General features: G+C 39.7%; 1 protein-coding gene across 2 annotated transcripts; it reads left to right on the forward strand.

The window, feature by feature from the left end:
• The first annotated feature begins 3,330 nt into the window (after positions 1-3,330).
• LOC121297260 (SUMO-interacting motif-containing protein 1-like) lies at positions 3,331-14,202 on the forward strand. 2 transcript variants are annotated; one of them, XM_041223458.1, is made up of 10 exons: positions 3,331-3,639; positions 5,267-6,526; positions 7,226-7,479; positions 7,780-7,849; positions 7,956-8,116; positions 8,653-8,739; positions 11,300-11,431; positions 11,725-11,881; positions 12,504-12,591; positions 13,421-14,202. In XM_041223458.1, exons 1-10 carry the CDS (start codon positions 3,469-3,471, stop codon positions 13,663-13,665), a joined length of 2,625 nt encoding a protein of 874 aa, XP_041079392.1. In that variant the 5' UTR covers positions 3,331-3,468; the 3' UTR covers positions 13,666-14,202. The 2 variants fall into 2 exon arrangements, with proteins under 2 accessions (XP_041079392.1, XP_041079391.1); XM_041223457.1 differs by having other exon boundaries at positions 3,333-3,639; positions 5,267-6,532.
• The last annotated feature ends 422 nt before the right edge of the window (positions 14,203-14,624 follow it).

Consider the following 14,624-nt stretch of genomic DNA (forward strand, 5'->3'; position numbering starts at 1 on the left):
TGGAGCACGGTCAAGATGATTATTAAGAAGTGGAAGGTGTATGGCACCACCAAAACCCTGCCTAGATCAGGCCATCCCTCCAAACTGGATGACCGAGCAAGAAGGAGACTGATCAGAGACGCTCCCAAGAGGCCAATGGCAACTTTGCAAGAGCTACAGGCCTTTATAGCCAAGACTGTTCAACGTGTGCATGTGACAATATCCCAAGCACTCCACAAATCTGGAAGCCATTACTCAAGGAAGCCCACCTTGAATCTCGTTTGAAGTATGCAAAAAAAACACTCAGGACATTCTATAGCCATGTGGCAAAAAGTTTTGAGGTCTGATGAAACTAAAATGGAACTTTATGGCCTAAACGCCATGACAACGCCAGTAACAAGTCTGGCCGATGCAATGGTCTTCAGGCCCATTTAAACAAACAAAGCCCACTAATTCATTACATACCGTGCACTACACATTCTTTGAATTTGGTTGGTGTCAATACCATTGAGAACAACTGCCAAGAGGATAGTAATTTCTTTGCGATACTGCAGTCCATGTACAGTTTTTTGCACTGCGTCAACTCACTGGTGGAATAAAGTTTTTTATAATGCTGACAAAGTAAATATGACTGAAATCCCTATCAAGCATGCAATGGAGCTGTCGCGCTGACTCAACATCAGCACTTTGGAAGAACTACAGCTCAATAAGGGATGCTTTGGGGAGTCAGGTCAGGTGACATTCATGAATCTCTTGATACACGACGCGAGGCAACTTCATTGTGTGGCAAAATGGAACGATTGGAAACAGCCTTCATGGCCCATTTCTGGGATGCTGTCCTACACAGGTTCAAGAGGACGGGTGAGCTGTTGCAGAAAAGCGACATTGATTTAAAGACTGCTGTGCAACTACTGAAGTCTTTGCTGTCATTTGTGGCATCACTTAGGGATCCGTTTTCAGACTTTGAAAAGACTGCCATGGGTGTTAGAGTTGTGTGCCAGACCTATCAGTACGACCTTCATCGGATAAGGAAACGGCAAGCATTTACAAATAAAACCAGGGAGCATGAAGTCACAGTTGAGGGGAGCCACAAATTTCAAGTTGAGACCTTCAATGTGTGATTGATCAGTTACTCAGCTGTCTTAATCAACGACTGGATGCATACAGGACTCTTAATGATTGCTTTGGAGTTCTGTTTGATGACAAGGAGTCTGACACCAGTGATATTCGTAAGCTGGCCAATACATTTTCCTCTGCTTACCCAACTGATTTGGATCAGAGCTTTGCAGACAGGTTAATTCAATTTAAATTATTTGTAAGAGCTGAGCAGGATAAATCACCCTCAAAACTGTTGTAGATTGTGTTGAGTAATGGTCTACAATCAACCTTTCCAAATGTAGTTGTTGCCCTGAGACTTTTCTTGACTCTACCTGTAATTAATTGTGAGGGTGAATGATCGTTTTCGCATATGGCAAGAATAAAAAACGAACTCAGAACAAGTATGTGTCAGAAATGCCTTAGTGCGCTTTTATTGATTATTGAGTCCGAACTTGTCAGAGAGCTGGACTTTGATGGCGTGGTGACTGAATTCTCAAGGAAGAAATCAAGAAAGAGGTTGATCTTCTAAGGTACGAGGCACATCGCTGTTGGTATGTATGACTTAATTACATTTATAGATGGTGTGCTGTTCATTTTTCATTGGCTGCTGTAGCCTACCGAACAATCAGTTGAATTTTGTAACATAGTTTTACATATAACTAGCTGAGGGGGAGTTGGTAAGAGGCAGGGTGGGAGGGGGCCATGATGCATTCGTGCCCAGGGGCTCAGAATTTGTTAATCTGGCCCTGCAAATGCCTTTTTTTTTTTTTTTTAACTTTGTAGATAGATAATGTCATGAACTTGTCTCGTACATAAAATAGGACTAATTTACAAATTAATGAATGATATTGCAACCTAAATAATGCTTATTTTTAAATAGCTCATTAGCTTAAATTCCATATTTATCTAAGTAGGGGGAGTAGACCTAAGTGGAGACAGCAAAGTACTGTAACAACATTATTTTCGTACTGTTTAGATTTTAATGTTCAAATGGCAGTGCTGAACAATTGTAACTTTTGTAAATTGACTTCATTATCTATTCCAGATTTTAAAATAATCGTGATTAGAAAGATTAATCTGCTTGGAATATTCTTGCAAAAAAGGAATCATGAAACTTAAAAAAAAAAAAAAAAAAAAGAAAAAAAAAACGTGTAATCTTCCATTAAAAGTCTAAAACGTGATGTTTTATTAAGTCTAAAACATGGTGTTTTATTTTATATTATTTTTAATAACATTGAATATATTCTTGTATGAAATTTAATTAGTAATGTAGCGGGGTTGCTCACGTCACTTTAGGCACGTTTGACTTATTTATTATATTATATTCACTTTTTATTGAATGTTGTTGTTTAAGCACACTTATTTTGGCACATTATTTTCTGTTAGTTAATGCTCTCCTGTTTGCGGCTCCCAAACGTGTCAGTTGATTGATTTTGGAGAAGCTGAGCCCCTGGTATAAATGTTCCTGATTTCATGTTGCCAGTGATTTGACTTGTCCGGTGTGATGTGAAACTGGGTTTGTTTGGAGTGGAGGCTGACGCGTTGCCAGCAGGTAACCGGACCCTGATTCGGCGGGTGGTTGGAGAACAAAAATGAAATAAAGAGCCGTCGAATTAAGTGTGTGTTTGGAAACGATTTTAGTATTTTAAAGGCATATATGTAGGAGAGTGCTGGAGATGGAGGCGTATGGTTGTTGTGTTTAGTGAACCACGTCTCCACCATAGTATTGAGCCGCACTGCCGTTTAGTTTTCAAATTAAATGCAACCTACATGATATGTTGTATGTTGTAGATCTACCCTGTTTTTGTTAAGCACAGTACCACCTGTAATTGATAAAACGACGTTCTTTACCTATAATATTGTGATCTAGCTCATTTCCCTTCTGGTATACTGTCTGCCTAATCCCACCCCGATCAGAAAGAATCGGTGCCTGACTCATTACGCCCCCTAAACGATACTATTCTCCATTGGCTCTCTGTGCTACGCGTAGCATATGTTTCCCTACGCGTTGAGTTTTAATATTATGGCGCTTTTGGCGTTTTCCGTTGTTTTTAGGACGCGTTGTCTAATCACAGTCTTCTTTACGCGTTGATCAGTACGGGTTCTCACTGGTCACTTTCTTAAGCATTGTGTCAATGTATTTCTGACCCCGATGGCAGCCCATATTCCACTGTAAACATGCGCGTAATGCTCGGCTCTCGAGATTTATAAAATATCCCGCCCCTGTTGTGACTGTCCGCGCGGATTGGTCTATTTTCGTTTGTATTCCAAAGCAACCTAAAAGGACGCAGTGCGCAGCACACAGAGAGGTGGTACAGAGCACCTCTGGGATTTACTCTCCTGTTTCACCGTCCAAGTGATGGTAATTAACACAAGGCATTATTGTAACGAATGCCTTGTGTTTTAAAAGACTGTCTCATAGTAACGATACTTCCGCATGCCAAAATGAGTGTAATTATAGATATAAGCTCGGGCAGCGACGAGGAGCCGGACCTGGAGATAGTAGGTGTGTTTAGAAGTGTCTGCAACTGCAAGAAACTGAACTCAACTGCTGTCGGGCCGGTGAGTGCGCATCTTCATCCTGTATGTGTTATGTAGTTTCCCCGGTGTTTGCTGTAGGCGCCATGTTGAGTGAGGGCAATGCGTTCATCCTGTACAACTTCACTAGAGTGAAGAGCCGTCTGTCCAGCATTGCATTGCAGAACAGGCACCTGGTTATGTAATCTCGAGGAAGGGCAGCATTACGGAAAATTTGTTTATGCAACGATCACTATTCGGTTGGTGAAGTGAAAAATATTTACTGTAATCGAATGCTTTCAGATATACAAACAAATATAAAAAAAATGTACATAGTGATTACGGTTTAAAATAAATTAATAAATTCATTCAAAGAAATAACTTATGCTATAATTACTGGAAGTGGCATTCTCTCTCTCCCAGGATGGCCAGTCAACTTCTGAATCCAACTGGGTTTATGAAGAGTTTAATTTAACACGACAAACTTTACGTAGCTAGTGTGGACTATTTAGCTAGCTAGTGTGGACCTGCGGGAACCGAGATCGCTCTAATATATATATATATATATATATATATATATGGCGCGATCTCGGTTCCCGCAGGTAGGCGCATCAAACAGGGCGAGCGCGAACCTGGGACCTCTTCACTAAAGCATAACGTGGGGCGGCACTGTTATTGACTAATCACATAAACCCAGAGGCGGATGAGAGCTGTCAAATAACTTCTCCTTATAAGCTTGCTGCCAACAGCAAAGATAATTAGATCATCCATTGCCATTTGTTCATTTCGAGAATATTTTAATGATATTAGTTTGACAAAACTGTTGTCACAGAAACGCCGGTGGACCGTGTAAAATAAACAACTGTAAGTGCGATAAGATAGGTATTAAACTTCAGGTGTCGCATATCAGCGGTACGGTAGTTCAAAAGTTACTTTAATGAAAAGTACTGTAGTGTACAAGCGACAATTAAAATGGGAGTTCTGTTATTTTGAGATGAACATTGAACTTGTTCTGTACATTTTGTTTTTCCCTCAGCCTTTGATATAACTTTAGTTTGTAAATGTACTGTATAAATTATTTGTGCCACCACTATATTGTCGCAAAATGAGTCAAGCTGTGTACGAAATTGGTTTCAGTTCATAGTTTCTGTATTATTCCTGTTCGTATTCTTTGTTTTACCTACATGCTCTCTTGAACACCAGCCATAAGATTACCTGCTACCAGTCCTGTATCAAAGCTTGTCAGGTCTGCTGTATTATCATTTTTGACCTTAAACAATTAAATAACTATTAAAAAACAAAACGTAAACACTTCATGTAATCACATTAATATGAAGTGGTCCTTATTTTAGGATTGCAGCTTGATTGCTTTTTTCTTTCCAAAAACAGATTTGATCTAAGTATAGTCACTTCAAGTATTACAGTAAATTACACAATGAGGCAACAAATTTAATAAATAAAATGATTTGATCTATATAGTTACTGAAGTACAAAAATACCAGACACGGATATAATATAAAAAGGTAGTATTTCACACTAGAAGAGGAAACAAATACAAAATAAACACACATTAAATATCAGCTTTCAGTCAGTAAACCCAAGGAGGACAGAGCCAGTGTTCAGACCTTTTGGTGATCGGTAAACCCACACACTTTTTTTTTTTTTTTCCTAGAACTTCATCGACTTGACAAAAAATGACAATGACCGGAAGCGCCACAGACATAGGAAGAGGAAGAGTTCAAGTGATCTTATAGTAGAGGTGATGGACCTGAGCAAGTGCAGTTCTCCAACAGAGAGCAGCAGGGGGCAGCAGAGTCCCATCAACTCTGAGAATGTGCTCACCATTTTGTCAGAGGAGGAGGAGGAGGAGAATCCAAAAGTTAATGAGTCTCCTACAGCCACCAGTGCCATGCAGCCGCCTGACCTGGGACTCTCCGGCTCTTGCTCCCTCAGCGATCTCCCGGATGCGGACATCTCTTCCCCCACACTCCCTCAATACCAGTTCCTGGAAGACTCCCAGTTTGAAATCCAAAATGAATCCCATTCCTCTGGGGCAGAGAAAGAGGATCCGTTTGAACTGTGCTCCCGCGGTACCAAGTCGTTCCACAGTATCGCAGCTCCTGACGTGGGCACCGACCAGCCCTGCTCTTCAGATACAAATTCTGCAGAACCCCAGGAGCACAGCATGGAACCTTCCGAGGTTGACTTTCAGAGAGACCTTGACACCAAAGAGCCGCAAGACACACAGTCCAAAACGCCCCCACCTTCCCATGAACTTGACGAGTCCACCAATTGGCCTTTCACAGTTTCCTGTTCAAGTGGCAATCTTGCTGCCATCTCAAGCGAAGAGAAGCATCAGCAGGGAGAGTGCAGAGAGTCCTCTTGCAAGAGGTGGCAACCAGAGGGCAGCGCTGATGAGCCCCTTTGTCTGCAGTGTTCTGTTAAAAATGTTCCTAGTTGTCATTCCTTAACAGAGCAGCAGCAGGGATCGCTTGGTTGCTCTTCCCAGATTGGTTCTAATTTTAACGAACAGAAAGTAGTTGATACCAGCAGCCCGACTTCCACGGACATTCTGGCCGGTGACTCTCCTGACTGGCTGATGGACTGTGACCTCCCCTCCCCTCAGCTGGACAGTCCCGACAGCCTGCCCTTTGTGAATGAGATGGAGTCGTACTCTGAACCCTGGAACAGCCTCTCAGATGGGAAGGCTTCTCCCCTCCCGTCCCCTCCTTTGCTGAGACAGGAGGTGGATGGGGAAGGGGACGAAGCCATGTCAGAGTGTTACTCCAGTGTGGAAACGGAGCAGGAGTTAGAGGAGGAACAGGATCTCTACTACATAGACCGTGCTAAGCGCAAGAGGCTCAGTTTATTCACTGGAATGCCAATCCAGCACATGCTTCCCTGGAGAATGTCAGAGGAGGATGACGATCAAGTAAGAGTATGTAATATTTTTTAAGAAACTAAAGCACAGTTTTGAAATTATTGAAGGTTATACTTTTGAGTGACTACATCATGTTTGAGTAGTTATAATGGAAAACATGCAATTTAGTTGCCTTCTGGGGACGTTGACTGCCAAAGCCTACTGAGGTGTTCATCTTAAATAGTTTTAAGATGGTGTTAAACAAACCATTTATAAAAAATACTCCAAACCTTTATAAAATAGAGGGTTACAAACAGTTGAGAACTTGAGGTATGTTACTCGTATGACCAGCTGCCAGCAGTTTGAGCAATGAGGCCCCTACTAAATCTGCTCTAAACAGACATCCTTTATCAAGTCATGAATTAGTCTCACCTGTGTCTTAAGGTTAATTATTAGGAGGAGGTAAGGGTGACCGATTGCTCAGACTCATGGCTTCTGATCATTTAAAATAAACTTAGTGAGGATAATGGGTTTCATGAGTTTCTAACCCTGGTCTTAGTAAAGTTCTCAAACAGCCTTGTTTAAATACAACACACGGTTGGTCAGTTTGAGCGAGTGTCTCCCACAGAAAGTCTGCTTCCTGCTCTTGTAATGTCTCTTTCCATTAACCCTGGGTGAAAAGACTTGCCCATGACCAGGCAATGAGGAGCATTTGCAATTCAAATCCAGTTTGTATTATTTTGAGTTTCCTAATGCTACTTTGCATTTTAGGCTGACGATGGGTCTGATCTGAGTGAGGATGAAGTGACGCGGGAGCCCATCTCTCAGCGAAGGTTGCGGTTGGCTCTCTGCACTATTGAGGAGAGCTACCCCCAGGCCACCCTGGAGTTCCTGTTTGATTTTATGAGCCCGCGCTACTACCCCCCTGCCGACACAGTCAACCATGTCCTCCGGGAGATCCTGCTGAACTCTGACTCCCCCATCCTCGCCGAAGAAGCCTACACCCTGCTTATGAAGATCCAGCTGTAAGTACCGGCAAAGATACCCAGTTAATAAAACTAAAAACGCAATTTAAATACCATTCAAAAGAATATAAATATATTAAAAAAATGAAAACTACAACCATTCCAGGACTTAAATTTGAGTTAAGTTCAAAACTAACATTTTCCACACAGCGAACAGTAAAAAGAATGGAATAAGTTACCAGGTAAACAAGAGCCTGGGTCACTACTTATGGAGTTTTGCCTGAAAAGGTACAAACATCCTGAATCTGTGGGAACTGCTTTTGTACTGGAAAGCCTCTCTATTCCAATATCTTCTTCTAGCTTTCACCCTGCAGATCTGTCTACAGTTCAGTGGGACTGGGAACTTGTGTCCTCCGTCATGGATGAGAAGGTAACGATATTTTTTTTTTTTTTTTTTTTTTTTTTAAAAAGCACTCTCTCATACATGATTTAAAGCGTCAACAAAAACCGCTCACGTGCTGCCTGTCCCCCCGCAGGACCCCAAGAAAAGCCAGTCCCTGACCACAGGGCCGCTGTTCCTACAGTACGTGGTGCAGACCCTGGAAGATGATTTTCAGCGCAGGGTAGGGCAGCAATCATTGCAGCTCTCCATCGTCAAGGCAACGCTTTCCTGTGACAGGAAGTTTACCCATGTCAGGTTAGCAATGGCAGAAGGTTTTCAATTATGGTAATTTCTGGTGGCTTCCAAGCATTCTGTACCCACAGTCACAATTCTTTTATATAAGCAAATCGCAGGAGATTTCTTTAACCTGCAACATGTTTATTAAAATCACAGCAAGACTTAATACAGGTTCAGAAAACCAGGAAAGGCTAACAAGCTTTCTCTGTCACTGTAAACACACCACATTTAAACATGTTGTCCTATACCGTAAACTACAAGGTTTGCCATTGCAGTGAACATGAGTACTGGGCCACTAGCATTTCAGACATTTAAAAAATATGCATTGCAATTTAAGAAACTGAAAATATCCAATGTTTAACTTACAACAAAACCATTTAAAATATGAAAACAAATTACTGCCAGTCAGACTCCCTGACTCAGTCTTAGAAAACTGGGCTTGGATATTCTCTATGCCAAGTTTCTTACCCAAATCAGTGAAAAACAAATGCTATATTTTATAGTCACACTTATCAGCACACACACGTATCCCTAAAAGAGGTTTTCTGTTGCAGAGATGTGGTGGACTGGTTAATAAGTGCTGTTACAAACATCACTGGGCAAGAAAAGAAGAAAAAATCAGGAGATGATTACAGACTCAAGTAAGAGCGCTACTGATGTTTTAAAATCCGGTTTGAAGAACACCCTTGTATCATTTCTGTGCCAAGACTGAAATCCGGTTGGTTGCCTAGTTGATTCCTTCTACATAAGATGGAACGTTGAAGCCAACTCAGCTGTTGCTTCCACTTTGATAGGGAGGAGGGTGGCGGGCGCAGGTGATTGAGCCTTCACAGTCCACCCTGCTAACCTGGCATCATCCATACCCCCTTAAAATCTGTAACCAGCTGCTGAACCAAGAGTTTGCTTCACCTATACTCCACAATTGACTATTGGCAGCCAAGGAAAGGTTGCTGTATTACTTAACAAATTTTACATCTGCATTAGTGAAATATTAAGGGCATGGCACGGTGTGTATTGACAATATTTGTATGCAGTGACTGTGGAGCAATATTAATTTCAATTCATGAACAATAAAAAAGTGGCACTTATTTTTAAATACACAATGTAATAAGGTTGTAATGGTCAACTTTGTATTAGGCTTCTATACTGAGCGTCAAAAGAAACTCATTACTTCTACTACTTTAAACAAAATAACGATTTGTTTTCAAATCTTAATTGTCCTTTTAATAATTATTTTGCTTTTGTAAAAGAGCTGCAATATAAACAAAGGAGAAATATACAGTTTATAAAATATCAAAGCGATTTTAAAAATACACTCTTTACTTAATGTTTTACACTTGTTTTATTCGATACAAAGCCCCTTCATTGAATAATTATAATAATGTAAGGATAATATTGTGTATTTCTTTCCATTTCAATTTAGTTATCTTTCTTTTAACTACCACTCAACAGAGAACACTAAACACTAAATAAACAGAAATACACAAAATATCATCCTTACATTATTATAATTATTATTATTCAACAAAGGGGCTTTGTTACAAAAATATAAATCTCTTAAGTTGCGAGTCACCAAGCGTTTTGAGACGGAAGCATCAGCATAGTTAGATAAGCATTTCAAAGTAACGAGGCATATAACACAAGTTTTCGTAATACTAGGCCTTTAACGGACACAATGTTAGCTGAACTGACAACTTAATGTAATAATTACATGATTGGCCTTCCTTTATCGGGTCATTTTACTTTTTTATATTTAGTGATGCAGATTCAAATTCAGATTTATTTATTTATTTTTAATAATAAAAAATGACCAGATGAACAAATCATAAATTAAAATGTTTTACTTTCATAAAGTATTACTTATGTTTCTGCTTATTTATTAATGTGAAGCGGTGCTTTCTTAGGCGTTCAAGCAGAACGCTTATGCTGTTATGATAAATCACTGACTGTTTGCATAAAGAGCAAGTCACCGTGCCAGTGGTTCCATCTGGAGGAAGAAAAAAAATCCCCTGGAACAGCTGGATGTAGACCTGGAGTCTGAGTTTGTTTTTTGCTGGAGGTAGAAGGGATTTTGATCGTAGTGTAAAAAAACAGAGAAAGTGGGCATAATAAAACAAAAAAGAAAGAGGTGGGGAGTCTAGCCCGTGTTGATAAATTTACGGGAAACATTTGCCATAAATAAACAAATGCTAATCCTACTGTCTCTGCATTCAAAATCTTTATATCTTTTCTCAATTAATCTGCTTCTCCACATTTACTATCGCTTAAAAAAAAACAGCCTGTGTGTGTATTAGGGGGAGGGGCTCATATCACTGCTTGCTTCAGAGTGCTCACTGTCAGGTCAGTGTGTCTGGCTATACCGTCTCACTCGGTCTGAAATTGCTAGCTGTGAGCACCGAAGATGGCGAGCCACAGTATGCTGCCCTAGTCCAGCTTCCAACATGCCGATTGCACAAAGGCACTGCTCTCTTGACAGATGTGGCATATTGTTTTTTTTCGGATTTTTTTTATTTTTTATTTTGTATTGTTTTTATTCAAGCTTGCAATTAAACAGCTGAAATATCTCCATATGCAGTGTCCAATCAACTGTCTTACTAATTAGGTGATTAAGTGCATATGCTTCAGTCACTCAAGCGTGTCATGGTCAAGGATGAATGATCGAGTGATTTTAAAAAGAAACCAAAAACATTTCAATGTCCAACCGTATACCTTTTATATACCTTTTTCCCCCTGAAAATAGTGTTATAATAGTTAAAAGTTTCTTTTGATGCTCGGTATATAACTTCGATTTGAACCGCCAGCAAATATTTATTTATTTAAAGGATACATTAAAGTAGGCGTTTAATCTTAGTTTAAAACTTGAAAAATGTACAATAAAAAGTCAAATCCACAACAAATTGCAGAACATTAAAAATGTATGAGCCATATAAACAGCCCTGAACCAATATAAATAAAAAATAGTCTAGGACAATCCTCGATAACAAAAGAAAGTTAATATAAAAACATTTCATTGGTGCCACAAAGAAAACAAGAACACTGTACAGGATGGACCCTACCTGTCCCTGCAAAGTAGTGTGCCTCCTCTGTTGCTCACCGTTTGTGTCCCTGCAGTGGTGTGCCTATTCTCTGTTGCTCACCGTTTCTGTGCACCTGCAGAGTGGTGTACCTGCTCTCTGTTGCTCAATTTCTCTGTCTCTGCAGAGTGGTGTTCCTGCTCCAGAAGATGCTGGCCCTGGCAGTGGAGGTGGATCGCTCACCTACCTGCAGCTCCAACAAGCTCTCAGAGGAGATGTTCCAATCCTTTTTTGGCAGTGCTCTCAGGAGGCAGCACATGTGAGCATCTCAAGAGGGATGAGTTATCAACCTGCAGTCATGTCCAACAAATTCTTTTGACTGCCCCAATCTTCTACACATTCCTTGGTTCAAGTAGCTTCAGATTATTTAAAAGTTCTTTGACATTTGTAGTATGCATAGATGTAATCAAAATACAATTAATTTAACACATTACTACCATACAAGTACTTTTTTGTTCAAAGATAAGAGTAGATACAGTACTGTATATAAAAATAGTTTTGGTGCCACTATGTATTCTGCACCCCTTAACAGTCCATTTCTTTCTCCCCCAGAGTGCAGCTGTTGAACACTATGGAGAGCCAGCTGCTGTGCTGCAAGCTGCTCGAGTTGCTCTTAGGCTACGCCTGTCCTCTCAGAACACAGCTGCACATGTCACTGGGCTTGATCCTGCACTTCTTGCGACATGCAGAGCTTCCTCTTGACACCACGGTGGGTACCCACCCAGCACTGGCTGCCTGTCACACCCCCAGCCACTGCTCAGTGGTGGTGTTCCTCTTTAACAGTGCTGCATGAGTAGAGGTTAAACAGGACCTTTCTAATCAGGGGAAATTCATTGAATGCACACATTTTAGTAATGAGGGAAGTTCATGGGTATCTTTTTTATAAAGCAAGTACAAAGTATACAAAAGAAAGAATGATTATCCATAAAACAGGTGAATTCAAAGAATTGCTTTCCTTAAATCGAGCTGTTTCTGCATGGTATACCTTGGAACAGCATGACTGTCCAGCCATTCTGTTGTTTGATATGAATGAGTTTCCAAAATGAGATCTGGCTTTAAAAAATAAACAAAATGAATACCTATGTGTGTCATTCAGTATTGAAGTCATTTATTGCAGGGACTGTCAACACTTTGTATTATCATGATTCATTTGCTTTGTTACTTCAAACATTTTATTTCCTATGTGAAGCTGTATTACATGCAAGTTTTACTTTGTTATTATGGCAAAATGAATGTGTACAGGTGTAAAAGGTACATTTAGTGTTTGTAGAATATCTACTTGGAAGACCTACCCCATGGTATTGCCCCTGTAACACTACCTCTGTGTGCAGGGTGGTGCAGAAGAGCGGTGGCTGCGATGGGATGATTTGCTTAACCTGCTTGTGCTGCTGTTCCACAGTTACCAGGAGGTCACCAATGGTAAGACTGGAGATTTCTTGCATTTTCCAAGCTAGGTTTTCCAGCTGGTTAACACTTTCTGCTGCATGTCAAATCCAAGGTGGCTGCAAGCTGTTAGTGGGATATTTGTATACAGAAACAATAAATTCATCTCCGAGCTGGGCAAAATAGATTCAGTTGCATATAAAAAAAAAAAGATGCTAGAAAAAAGACCCAGAGGCAGTGGAAAAGTGCGTTTGCATGTAAAAGGTAAAACTGCATTCCCAAAATGCGTGTTTTTTTAATGTGGTGTCCCTCCCCTCTGTCATTTGTCTCAGTTTAACACGCAAAAAAAAAAGTTTACTTTGGCATGGACTGAAAGCATGGTAAGAACTATTTTTAGAATGCGGTTTTGTAAATCGGCAAATACTGTACTGTATTAGTGCTTTATTTTGCAATCTTTGTTTGTATCGTATACGTACGGTACATGACAGTAATTGTCTCCACATTAATCAACTACAATGTAATATAACGACCAACTCAGATACAGTATTTCCACATATCCCCTGGTTAACTACATGTATTTATACAGTGCACTTACTAATACATAATTAAGTATAGCAAAGGTGTGAACTGTAGGCGGTTCCCAAGTCACAGGAGTTGGAAACTAGGCAGAACTGTTAAATAAACAGACGTTTCAGACACATAGTATTAGCCACTAACTTTACAGTTGTATGAACTTTTATATTCATTTCAATTACATAGTGCAATACCAGTGTTAGATTTTGTGCACAATGTGAGGTTTCTCCCTTTTGGAGTCTGGATCAAAATAAGAAATCTAAAATAATCTATTATCTCCTTTCCTCACCAGGTTATCTTCGATTTTCCATCACAGAACGTGCAAAACACTATGGCACGAGGCCAGCGGTGATCGAGGAAGACAGGATCACAGTGATGGAAATCAAATCAGATTTGGATACTTTCCGCAGCAGAGTGTCCAAAGACCTGGGTGAGCCACTGAACTTGCAGCTGGAGGAACGACTCGGCCAACTGCAATCTCTTCTCCTCAATTCAATTACGGGGAAAAACGAATATACTACTTTTTTGCTTATGTAAATAAATGGTTTAATCCACTTTTTTTTTTTTATAAACAACCATCTTTTAGTCTCTTTCTTTTGCTAAAATATTGTTGTGCCATTTACTTTGCTTCTGTATATCATTTACAGAGCCTTTTGTAATGAGTTTGCAAGACAATGGGGTTAAAACATTGAAAGAATACATACTGCAAGACCCTCAACCCGTGAACATGGGCAACATCAGTGTTTTCATTTTAAAATGAAAGTCAGGCTTCACCTCAATTGTGCAAAAAGTGTGTTGCATTTTCTTTATATTTAAATATTTAGTTTAAAGCCTTTCAGAACAAAAAATACTATGTTTTTAAAACAAAACATCTCACTCTTACCATCAACATAACTTTAAAATCAGGAGAATGATCTGCAAAGACAGATGCATAAGTAAATCCAATAGTAATATAAATCAGGGCTCGCAAAATGTTGGTCGTGGTACTTCAGGCAGTACATTGTAGACATTTGGTTGCCCATAATTGACCTCTGGACTGATTTGTACAAAGTACACTGTACTAAATACAGGTACAGTATCACAGGGTTCATACACTTTTTCAACCTCAAAATTCCATACTTTTTCCTGACTTCCATTTGTTTTTCCCAAACTTGTGTTTTAGTTAGTTTCTACTAGTTTTTCGATAGTTATTCACATAGATATATCTATGCATATCTAGCAAGAGACAATGCAGGTATGCAAAAGAGAAGATACAATCTAAGAAATGTCCAATATTTGAGAACTATGTTGCATTATTTACAAAAAATAATATACAAAGTTGTATACTGCAAGTACACTTGTGCCAAAATAGGATTGTATAATGGTACCATTAGTATACTAAAACCAGACACCTTTGGCACAAGTATAGTTTTTTGTAAGGCATGATATTAGATTCTGATCCAAGCTTCTTTATGCCCTCTGTTACATTTGAATACTGGGAGGTGAAAAAATAACAA

The sequence above is a fragment of the Polyodon spathula genome, chromosome 22 (genome assembly GCF_017654505.1).
Source record: "Polyodon spathula isolate WHYD16114869_AA chromosome 22, ASM1765450v1, whole genome shotgun sequence".
NCBI classification, from domain to species: domain Eukaryota; kingdom Metazoa; phylum Chordata; class Actinopteri; order Acipenseriformes; family Polyodontidae; genus Polyodon; species Polyodon spathula.